This window comes from Conger conger, chromosome 1, assembly GCF_963514075.1.
Source record: "Conger conger chromosome 1, fConCon1.1, whole genome shotgun sequence".
Lineage (NCBI taxonomy): Eukaryota > Metazoa > Chordata > Actinopteri > Anguilliformes > Congridae > Conger > Conger conger.
In genome coordinates, this window is record NC_083760.1 from 52,794,789 (window position 1) to 52,807,372 (window position 12,584).

General features: G+C 39.3%; 1 protein-coding gene across 1 annotated transcript; it reads left to right on the top strand.

Moving 5' to 3' along the window:
• Positions 1-8,660: 8,660 nt before the first annotated feature.
• Positions 8,661-9,647, top strand: LOC133127880 (adenosine receptor A2b). Its single transcript, XM_061241021.1, has one exon. It carries the CDS (start codon positions 8,661-8,663, stop codon positions 9,645-9,647), a length of 987 nt encoding a protein of 328 aa, XP_061097005.1.
• The last annotated feature ends 2,937 nt before the right edge of the window (positions 9,648-12,584 follow it).

The following is a 12,584-nucleotide window of genomic DNA, read 5'->3' on the forward strand; positions in this document are numbered from 1 at the left end:
CTTTGGTAAATAGAAAAATGTTCATGTCTCCGGCTTTGCAAACAGCAGATCTAATGACAATACCAGGGAAGCGGAAGTCATGTGACAGTTTTTTGTTGTCTTACTTGTTATGTGGCTTTCACTTGAAAGCATTCCTTTTGTCTATGTTTGTGATTTCAGTTCACAGATTTAGTTTTTGTGTTTTGCACTTCAGCTGCAAAAGTTTTTGTCTATGCATTTTTATTCTTATGTTTTGTGTTGCACTTCGGAGCCACTGTAGAAACCAGGCATCTGACTCATATTTGTGATTGACTGATATCTTCAGTTGATTTTTAATACAGTTTAATGTTGTAACCATTAATTTTCTGAATTGTACTGTAAATACTGAAAACACAAGCTGTACTGTTTTAGTTTGAATGCAGGGTCACCACTTAACTCTGGTTGGGTTGCTGGGTCTTTGCTGACAATTGGACTTTATGTGTTGATCTGGGTTGTATGTATGTATCTACTTTTGGAAATCCACATGGCACATCTTACATGGCAGACTATGGAAATCCACAGGGCACCCAGACACCTAATCGGCCCATAAACTCTGTCAGTCTATGTTGAGAGCAGAATGATTAGTGCTCTGCCTGCAGTGAAACACAAAATGATAATTTCTCTATTCAAGCCCAAATCTCACATCCACTTAGCTTTGCCTCATTTGATTACATTACAGGACAATATATTTTATATATTTTATATATTTATGGTTTGATTCTGCAGTAGGTAGTTCGCTTTTAATTCATAGGGCCTAATCTAGGAGAAAGTTGATTTGTTTGCTTAGTTTTAAAGTTTAAGTATTTATTATCTTTCTGAATGTACACTACCATTCAAAACTTGGGGTCACCTTGTCTTTTTCTGCTTTTTCTGATTCAATATGTTATTCACTCTGTTTGTAATCAAACAATTCATATGTGGTCAAAGCGCAGACTCTGAGCTTTTATTAAAGGGTATTTTTATACATTTTGGTTTCACCATGTAGTAATTACAGCACTTTTTAGTCCCCCATTTCAATGTTTGAGACAAATGTCAAATAAAAGAGTCATGTTTTGTATTTTGTTGCATATCCTTTGCATGCCATGATGTCTGTGACCCATCAACATCATCAAAGTCTGGATATCTTATTTTCAGGTTGTCCTACAACTCTTTGCATTCGAGTGGATCTCTATGGGAATTGGGGGGTGGGACTAGATTCAGCTGTAAATTATGCTGATAGAGTATGGAAAACATTTGTTGGCTAAATGGTTTTAAGTCATCAAGAGTCTACGTTATGAAATCAGCCTTAAACCACTGTGCTGCTATCGGATATTCAGTATATGCTACAATCATTGTTTCTCCTGAATATTTTTTCCTGGAGAAACAACCACTGTAATATCTATTGCATATCTGGCAGCATCATGATGGTTTGAGGCTCATTTGATACCTTAGACCCTTGATGACTTAAAGCCATTTAGCCAGTAAATGTGTTCCATACTCTACCATAAACCCCCGATTCCCATTGAGGTCGATTCAAATGCAAAGTTTTAGTATCGCTTGTAGGAAACCCTGAAAAAAAGATATGATGTTCATGACATCAGAAAGTCATGGCATGCAAAGGATATGCAACCAAAACATGACTCTTTTATTTTACATTATATTACTTTGTCTCAAACATTGAAATGGGCGACTACATATGAAAATGCTGTAATTACTACATGGTAAGGCCAAAATGTATAATGAAAGCTGTGGTGGTGTACGGCTAAAGTAACAGACCTTAACGCAGGCATCGGTTCGTTGCAATTGCACACCGAGTACCTGGTCCTGCCAAAGCTGAGTTTGGCTGGCTCACATGTATTGTTTTGTCTGGCTCACATGTATGTATGTATTAGAAATCAGAAAAAGCAGAAGAAGACAGGGTGACCCAAAACTTTTTAATGGTAGTGCATGAGAATTCATCCTCTCAGACTTTTCATGTGCCATCCATGTGGCTAATTATGCCTATATGCATGGATATTTACCGAAGCAGTTCAGAGTGATTGTCATAATATATGGCTGTGCCATAACTCCATAATATATTCAAACCAATACTAAATCAATGTAAAATAATACATATTGTTACACCAGCACATGATTTCAAAAGGGATTATTCTGTACCCTTCAAACCAAATGTGGAGCAAAATAAGTGCCAAGTGAGCTTCTACGCATAATGAACAAATTGGAAGAGCAGGTAGGAGACTGCACCAGCTCTATCCCTTGCACTCTAGCCGTTCTCTACTGATATAAGAGGATCAGTGATATCTCAGACTTGTTTGTCTAATCCCCCCTCCATGTGGTTAGATCTTTAAATACGGAATGTTGTTCTACATGCAGGGAAAGTAATCCTAGTAATCAGGTAAACTGCAGGATGGGATGAATCTTAGTATACAAATGAATAAGCCAGACCACTTTTTAGCAATGGGTGAAAGTTTTCATTTCTATTGCAACAGAATATGTTAATAGTCCACTTGTGGAAATTACACAAAGGAGGGGAAAGTACACTGAAATATTACACATGCATACAAGCGCATCAGCATATGACCTATTGCATTGTGTCTTTCTTCAATTCATGGGAATCATGGGAATCACAGAACACGGTAGTCTGCAACGGAGCTGCAATAGCTTGCCAGAACGTTAGCAAGGATGCTGTTGAAGGTGTAGGCAGGGTTGAGAATGGAACATAGGCACTTTTTCTGTGTACACACAGGAGCAAAGCAAAGACAGAAATCCTGCATAGTATACCTATAAAGCACATATTCTTGCACAGTGATCATTTAAATCAGAATAGTGCCCCTGGACCACAGGCAGCAAAACATCTCTAAAACATCACTGAACCACTGCCATATTTGACAGTAGCTATGAGGTGCTTCACCATTTTGCTGCCAAACATGTTGATAGTATATTATGGGTTTTTTTTAGACTTGGTGACCCCCAGACGCATCCAATCTCTGCAATTCTTAAACTGCGATCCATGGTGTATGTCTTGAGTTATGGTTATATTATGGTTATTATGCACTTGTGTCCTCTTCCTGTGAAGTTTGCAACCATTCCATTTTATTATTGTCCTTACAGTGCTAAGTGGTATCTCCATTGGTTTATGTATCTTTTGTACCCATTACCCAACTTGTGATTACCATCTGTGTCTTCTGAATTTTCTTTGGATTTTCCCATGCTGATGGTTGACAAAGGGATGCATGCTTGTTATTTTTTATACTCTAGTGAAACAGTAAGTGATGGAATGACACATGATAGACTAAGTTTACTTTATAGACTTAAGAGATTAAGTAAAACTGTATTGCCATTTTGACTTTGTTTTTTTTGTTCTTTTTGATTTTATTTTACATTTACATTTACATTTTAGTCATTTGGCAGACGCTTTTAATCCAAAGCGAAGTGCATAGGTTCTACCATAAGTCAAAGCATCACATCCAGAAACTAGCAAAATACACATGAAATGCTGTTCTAAACATAGTTGTGATCAGAAGTGCATTTTTTTTTTTTTTTTGGGGGGGGGGGGGGGGGGGGTTAGACAAGGATAGGGATATCAGAAAGGAGGGGCAGGGGAAATCAGGAGGGAGGACTAAGGTAGAGTTTGAAAAGGTGGGTTTTGAGTCTGCGTCGAAATAGGGGGAGGGATTCATTCCACCACTGAGGAACCAGAACGGAAAACAGGCGTGAACGTGCAGCTCGACCGCCAGGTGCACGTAGAGAGGCGTAAGGTGCACGTAAGGCGACCAGAGCTGGCAGACCGGAGTGGTCTAGCTGGGGAGTAGGGAGTGATCAGGGATTGTATGTAAGGTGGGGCAGTCCCCTTAGCAGCCTGAAATGCCAACACTAGGGCCTTGAAACGGATGCGTGCGGCAATAGGAAGCCAGTGGAGGCCAATACAATAATTGTTAGCGGTGGCATTGAAAAAATACAATGCTACTTTTGTGAAACTGATTCTTGGAAGAGCTATGGTCTCATTTGAAGCACAATGCAAAATTAGCCCTTTTCATTGCAGAATTACGTTGCAGAAGAAGTATGTTTAAATCCCATGGCAACACATTAGGTATGCATGCATTGCTTTTTTTTTTTCAGATTTTTCCCTTTTTCTCCCAATCTTGGTAGCCTCGTCTGATTCAATTGGAGGTAGTCGTATTAGATGTACCGCCCGTACCCCGTCCCTCGGCGGCCCGAATGAGAACGACACGCCTTCTTCAAGCCGTCTCGTCTCGTGCCCGTTGCCGTTGCCGTGATTCCGAGGCGCCCGAGGTGCTTATTGTGCGGAGATCTAATAACCCTGCCAAGTCCCTCCCTCTGGAGCAGCGAGCCAATTATTGCTGCCCCACGTGAGCCAGCCAAACTTGGCTTTTGGCAGGACCGAGAATCGAACCCCGGGCCCCGGTGTGCAACTGCAGCAAACTGCAACCGCAAGTCTGCTGCGTCTTCGCCTGTTGCGCCACCGCGGCTCGCATGCATTGCTTTTATCAAGGAGTTGCGAATGAAAAATGCAAACAGACAGTGCTAAAGGCAACATTAACAGGGAAGTTCCTGAGAATTGCTACTGACACTAAATTACTTTCTGACAAGACACAACAGTACTATTTTATAACAGAGCAAACCGCAATAGGCTACTGATTTTGTTGCTGGGTGTTCTTAATCAGAAATAAAATAACCTTTACCCAAAAAAAAATGGCATCAGGATTGATTGCTTTGTGTAACCTGACTTTTGTTCCAAATGAGCTCTTGGGCAGATTGAGGCAAAACCCAGACATTGGCCTGAGCTTCACATGCCTATAAGCATAAAATTCACACAAGTGCGTACAGCCAAAAGAAATCCATAACACCACGCATATGCTGAACTGCACACAATTTTCTCCTTATAAATCAGAACTAGAATTTTTGGAAGAGGCTAGATGGACAATATTGTTTGGTGGAAATAGTTTGACATAAGAAATAAAAGATACTGTCTTTCTTTGGACAGCTTATATATTGGACTTTCAAACTAACATCAAAAGGTCATAAACTACTTCGGCCTACACTCTCAGAAATAAAGGTACAGTGTAGGTTAAAACTGTCAAATGCACCCTTAAAGTATAATAATGTTCTATTTACAAGCAAAAAAATGCTATATTTTCTATATGAATATCACAGTGCATCCGGAAAGTATTCACAGTGCTTCACTTTTCCCACATTTTGTTATTTTACAGCCTTATTCCAAAATGGAATAAATTCATTTTTTTCCTCAAAATTCTACACACAACACCCCATAATGACAACATGAAAGAAGTTTTTTTGAAGTTTGTGCAAATTTATTAAAAATAAAAAACTAAGAAATCACATGTACATAAGTATTCACAGCCTTTGCTCAATACTTTGTTGATGCACCTTTGACAGCAATTACAGCCTCAAGTCTTTTTGAATATGATGCCACAAGCTTGGCACACCTATCTTTGGGCAGTTTCGCCCATTCCTCTTTGCAGCACCTCTCAAGCTCCATCAGGTTGGATGGGGAGCGTCGGTGCACAGCCATTTTCAGATCTCTCCAGAGATGTTCAATCAGATTCAAGTCTGGGCTCTGGCTGGGCCACTCAAGGACATTCACAGAGTTGTCCTGAAGCCACTCCTTTGATATCTAGGCTGTGTGCTTAGGGTCGTTGTCCTGCTGAAAGATGAACCGTCGCCCCAGTCTGAGGTCAAGAGCGCTCTGGAGCAGGTTTTCATCCAGGATGTCTCTGTACATTGCGGCATTCATCTTTCCCTCAATCCTGACTAGTCTCCCAGTTCCTGCGGCTGAAAAACATCCCCACAGCATGATACTGCCACCACTATGCTTCACTGTAGGGATGGTATTGGCCAGGTGATGAGCGGTGCCTGGTTTCCTCCAAACATGACGCCTGGCATTCACACCAAAGAGTTCAATCTTTGTCTCATCAGACCAGAGAATTTTGTTTCTCATGGTCTGAGAGTCCTCCAGGCGGGCTGCCATGTGCCTTTTACTAAGGAGTGGCTTCCGTCTGGCCACTCTACCATACAGGCCTGATTGGTGGATTGCTGCAGAGATGGTTGTCCTTCTGGAAGGTTCTCCACTCTCCACAGAGGAACACTGGAGCTCTGAAAGAGTGACCATCGGGTTCTTGGTCATCTCCCTGACTAAGGCCCTTCTCCCCCGATTGCTCAGTTTAGATGGGCGGCCAGCTCTAGGAAGAGTCCTGGTGGTTCCGAACTTCTTCCATTTACAGATGATGCCACTGTGCTCATTGGGGCCTTCAAGGCAGCAGAAATTTTTCTGTACCCTTCCCCAGATTTGTGCCTCGAGACAATCCTGTCTCGGAGGTCTACAGACAATTCCTTTGACTTCATGCTTGGTTTGTGCTCTGACATGCACTGTCAACTGTGGGACCTTATATAGACAGGTGTGTGCCTTTCCAAATCATGTCCAATCAACTGAATTTACCACAGGTGGACTCCAATTAAGCTGTAGAAACATCTCAAGGTTGATCAGTGGAAACAGGATGCACCTGAGCTCAATTTTGAGCTTCATGGCAAAGGCTGTGAATACTTATGTACATGTGATTTCTTAGTTTTTTATTTTTAATAAATTTGCTAAAATCTCAAAAAAACTTTTTTCACATTGTCATTATGGGGTATTGTGTGTAGAATTTGGAGGAAATAAATTAATTTAATCAATTTTGGAATAAGGCTGTAACATAACAAAATGTAAAAAAAGTGAAGCGCTGTGAATACTTTCCGGATGCACTGTATATCAATATTTGCTGGCCAGTGGTCTTACCTATAGGCTATTGCCACACTGACAAGCATTTCAACTTGTTCTGCACTTTTTTAGACCTGTTTTTTTCTGACAGCATAGATGTTCCTCTAATAAATGATGTGATGATTGGAAGGCTGTGGACATTTATATGAACTGAAAGGGACTGAGTGAAATGGGTCTGCAGGATATTTATCTGTATTTCACACATTCCCACAGTCTCCAAAATGTACGTACACATAGTTTGCTTAAATGAGCGTGTGTTTTGAGGTGACATTTGTTTTTATGAATCCCAAATCCAAGGGGAAAGTGGTGTATATGCCGTTTATAAATGAGGCCACAGAACTCAACTGACATAGTTTGCAAATCAAGAAGAATTCATTCAGACCGACTAGAACACACAGCAAAGTATGCAGTGAGCAAAATAGGCACTCCATGACTAAAAAAAGTTTTTTTCATAATATGTACAGCTCCTATGACTTCATGTCAAAATCTTTACTATAAAACCTGCTGAAAAAGGTTTATACATGAGCAGCCAAGCACACAGTAAATAAGGTTTTTTTTTTTACCTGATGCACACAGAGACCATCAGCAAAAACTATTTCTCTTACTTGCATTCTTTTTATTATTACTGAGCCCATTTGATCGCTCTGGGTTCTTTGTCATGACAATCTACTGCCCCCTGGTGTTCATATTCATTCCAGCAACAGGTCTGTTTGAGACAGAATTACGTTAATCTGTTTAACTGATTTAACTGACTTAATTGGATGTATTTCGTGATTAATCTTAATGTAATCATAGGCAAGCAAAAATCAACATTTATTTGCATTTTTATGTTAAGTCAGAAGTTATATGTGATATTGCCCCGAAGTAAGATAGAAGATAAACTAACATCTAACATTCCTTCATTAATTAATTTTGCGTGTATTTCATGTATTTTATTTTGTTTAAAAAGCTTGAGGTCATAACTCTTGATAGCTATTGAACAACGTTCTGAAGGATGATTGATTCCATAATTCGTGAACTGAGAATTAGAACAGACAAAACAGATAAAAATTCATGCCACACAACGAAATCTCCAAGAGAACCCACGACGGCAACGGTGCGCTGAGGAGACCCCCCGTATATTTCAGTCCAGAAATCAGCTTCTTCTAACTCAAGAATCTGCAGTAGGCTACGCAGTCCGCTTTGACAAGAAGCTGTGCGTAACTCCTTTATAAGTGTACACAAAGGTACTGTGACAACTTGAGCTTCTGTGGACCCACCTGTTTAAGTTTAAATTCGTTTTTTTTTGTTTTGTTTTTGTATTCGTAAGGGGATTCTTCAGATTGCGGCAAAGACGTCTCGAAAGCGTGCAGCAACAGTGGGTTTCTGTGGTTCAGTGCGCTCGTTAGTAAATGTAGTTTGCAAAGGCATCAGGTAAGTCAAACCTCCGATTATTATTATTATTATTATTATTATTATTATTATTATTATTATTATTAATAATAATAATAATAAATAAATAAATAAATAAATAAATAAATAAATAAATAAGTCAGAATAGTAGGCCTATACGCACAATCGTAATAGTCACAATGAGAGTACTATTAAATGAAGGCTAGATGCTAGAGGCTATAGAATGTGTCGTCCCTAATGTAGAGGAAATTGTGGAATTATATAGTAATGAACATTATAATCTGTAAATGAGATTTCCTTCCTGCTGCAATCGTTTTCGGTTCTCTTCTCACAGGACAAAAAGGCTCAGACAAGAACTCTCTACGTTATCCTGTGGCATTGGAATGTTCGTTGCCGCTTTATTCAACATCTTAAAGTTAAAACAGTAGGCTATTTTTGACCACTAGGTTATTTCACCCTACACTGTTGTCCAATAATGCTAGAAGAGCCAGAACAGACCAACTGCGTGGTGTGTTGCTGTACTCTCACCAACAAAATCTTGATGCTTGTTTTCATGATCTTGCTGATAGTCGCTATCTTGTTCGGAAACTCTGTGACTCTCGCCGTTACCGTAGGCACAAAACACTTCCGTACTACTCCACAGGGCTATCTAAAAGCATCGTTGGCAGTGGCTGACCTGGCAGTGGGAATCTTTGTTGTGCCCTTCTCCGTTTACGCTGAAGTGTCCATTATGATTCCCAATTACACGCCAGAACGGACAATGAATAATTCGCTGACCACTACATTTCACCCTTGCAATTTTATAGGTCCTATGTTTGCTGGCTGCACCCTGGTCTCAATCACAACTATATTCCTCCTCACGATTGAGCGCAGCATCGCAGTTTTGAAACCGCTGCACAAAGAATCTGTGATCACGAGGAAAAGAACAAGCATCCTGATCGTTCTTTCCTGGGTGGGAAGTTTCTTTTTGGCAGTGTTTCCTACCCTCTACAGTAATGCAATTTTCCTGGAGTATAATTCATGCAGCAGAATGTGTAACTATGCGGTAAAGTCCGACGGGTACTCGACTCAAGCATGGAATATTCTTTTACTGTTCCCTGCTTTCGATTTTACTATCCTCGGAGCCACTGTGGTCATTAACATTCTGTCGCTCTCCTCCATCCGCCAACATTCAAAAAGAAGGAAGCATTTAGCCGAAGCGGACTGTAAGACTGTCACTGCTCCCACGTTTTCCGACATTAAAGCTGCTAAAACTATAGGAACTCTGACGCTGGCGTTTACTGCTTCGTTCACTCCTATTGCGGTCTTTGTTGTCGGAAACGTCGTGGGGAACGAATGGTGCAATTTTTCTTTTTTTGCTTTCTGGATATTGACCACAAACAGTTGCTGGAATGTAATTATATACAGTGTACGAGATCAGAAGTTTAGGCATCGCGCTCACCAGTTGCTAGTACCTTCATGAGGAATTTGAGGAATTTATGAAAATGTAGCGGACCTAAGAGGTAGGAACAGGTGTCTCATAGACCGAGCAGGCGAGACCGGGGATGCTTGTAACCAGTGGTTAAATTGGACCGGAGCTCAGGTCCGGGACCTTAGATTTCCCACTCAACTAAAGAAAACTAAAATCGCGAACAGCGCTAAATTGAAAATGTAATTCAAGGTCAAGATTTTCTGACAGTTCTTCGGTTTTGTTCGGTGTCTGCTCAGAACAATGCTGAAATCCAAATTGATGCGTGAAGTGTGCTCATTATGGCAACGGAATGACAGAGAATGGCAATGCCTGGCCCTCTGGTCAAGACAGACAGACAGGCTCAGGTGCGGCTAAATCAGAGCTTTCAGGGATATTACCTTTTAGACTAAATATGTGGGCATGAGGCGATTTTTCAACAACATTAGCTACAAGATTGTCATGGAAGTTCAACCATTCCGCCTACAATATTCGGACTGCCAAACAAAAACTAGAGTAGACGACAATTAGGCTACTACCTTTGTAAACACCTACCTTTGTACTAAATGTTAGAATCCTTAATAAATCAGCAATTATTAGCACTTTTTTAACCAGGAATAACATTTTAAATCAGTATCAATCTGGTTTCAGACCTGGCCATAGTACACTATCAGCAGCCTCCCTGGTCATAATTGACATCATAAATGCATTAGATTGCAAACAAAATCGGTTGATCGCTCAATTATTTTTGGCAGGCTGTCCTCCATTGGGCAAGACGAAAATGCTCAAAATTGGTTTCGTAATGACCTGTCTAATAGGACCGAAGCTATAGTAATAGATGAGGTGAAGTCATTTTTTCTAAATGTCAATAAAGGGGTCCCATTATTTGCAAAAGGGGGCCGTTATTATTTACCATTTACATAAATTATGTTGCTGAAGTGAAAAACTGCAATGTTCATTCCTATACCGACGACACCGTGCTTTATTCCTCAGCACCCACTAGCAGGCAAGCTCTCTGTTATATAGAAACTGCTTTTAATGGTGTACAACTACAATTGGCCAGTCTGAAATTACTTTTGAATGCTAATTAAACAAAGTATGTTATTTTCCACACAGAATCTAGACTTTATTGAGGCTCATTTATCTACCCCGAACAATGTTAAAATCAAATGTGTCCAGCATGATAAGTACTTGGGTATCTGGTTATATAATAATTTCCCATTCAGGTCCGATATATGCAGGGCCCCACTTCTGTTTTAAAACCTTTGGATGCAATTTCCCATAGTGCATTGCGCTTTATCACAGGTGATTGTTTCAGGACTCGATCACTGTGACTTGAATGAATCAGGAGGCTGGTTTTCCCTTGAGCTATGGAGGAAGCATTTATAAAACATTGCTTGCTTCCTCTCTATTTAACTTATTTCATTTAAGGTTTCAAAATATAATACTAGAACTCATTTTCTGTTTTGTCATTGTAAGGACATGGGGCACCACTGAAAAAGAGATTTCGGTAATAAAAAACACCCAATATTTAACATACAGTCATCAAACTTCTCCTGTGAGCAGTTTGAATATGAGGAATATGGGTCTGGAAATAATGATCACATAACCACAACTCATCCCTTATTGCTCAAATTGACAGTGTTACCACTAACCCAATGTTTAAGCCATCCCCGGTCTCCCCAAGTAGTAGCAGTATTAGCCATAGGTAGTAGCAGCTGCAGTAAAATGAGTTTTTTACTTCCTGCTAATCTCACAAGTTTGTGCTTAATTTCCAAATGGTCAGCACAGCCTGACCTATTTTCAAAACCTTGCATTGTACATTTATATCTTTGAAGAAATCTTGCAATTCCAAAATCATTGATTCAAATAAGTAATTCATCATGAAATATTATAGGAACATTTGTTTATATCGCCCACACATGATGCATATAGCTTCACTGTTTACAATACTGTAAAAACAACGAAACCAACTAACATATTTCTTTTTGAAATGCCAATACTCAGATTTGTGTCATTGTAAACAATGATTTGATTCAGCGAACCAATGATTTTTGGGTTATATGTATTGTATTCATTTTAAAAAGTGTTTAGAGTTTTGAAAAATGTTCATTTTGATTATCCATTCTGAGTTTTGTGTCTACAGTTTCAAAAGTGTCAAAGTGATTGTAAAAAAAACTGTAGTAATAGTAATAATAAAAATAAAGCAAGAAGCAGAAGAGAAAGTAGCAGGGCATGTTTGCATGAAATGAGGCATTGTTATTTGTGCATTGTTTTTGAGCAGAAATATCTGAAGTGTTACAGTATTAGAAAAAGTGGCATTCTTTTTTAGTTGCATGGCACAGTAGGATAAACTACATGTTAGCTTACTTGGGTTTAAATGTGCATGTTCTTTAAAGCAAAATACAGTTTATTACGTGAAAGCGTGCTTTATTTTGAAGGTGAGGGGTGTACCTTTCAGAAATAAACGAGTTGATGAGACAATTGCTTTATGTATTTTTTATTGCTTATTCAGTGATAACAAACTTTGTATTCAAGTCAGTTACAGGCCAAGGAGACATAATCAGAGCAGAGTTTTCATACAATAATAACATAAGTCTTAAATAAGTCTTCTAATGAATAATTTCAGCTACTGAGAACACCCTTACTTATTTTATTGTACTTATTCATTCTACACATATACACACATATACAGTACATATACAGTGTGGTCTGTAAGTATTTGGACAGTGACACATTTTTTGTTGTTTTGCTCTATACTCCAGTTGAAATAAAACAATCACTATGTGATTAAAGTGCATACTTTCAGCTTTGTAGGAATTACATGTAGGAATTACAGTCCTTTTTATACACTCAGTAATCACTTTATTAGGTATTTATTAGACTTATTAGTCTTCTGCTGCTGTAGCCTATCCACTTAGAGGTTTGACACGTTGCATGTTCAGAGATGCT

Excerpts from the sequence above, each read along its gene's own strand:
- LOC133127880 (XM_061241021.1), top strand. The coding sequence starts at position 8,661 with ATGCTAGAAGAGCCAGAACAGACCAACTGCGTGGTGTGTTGCTGTACT.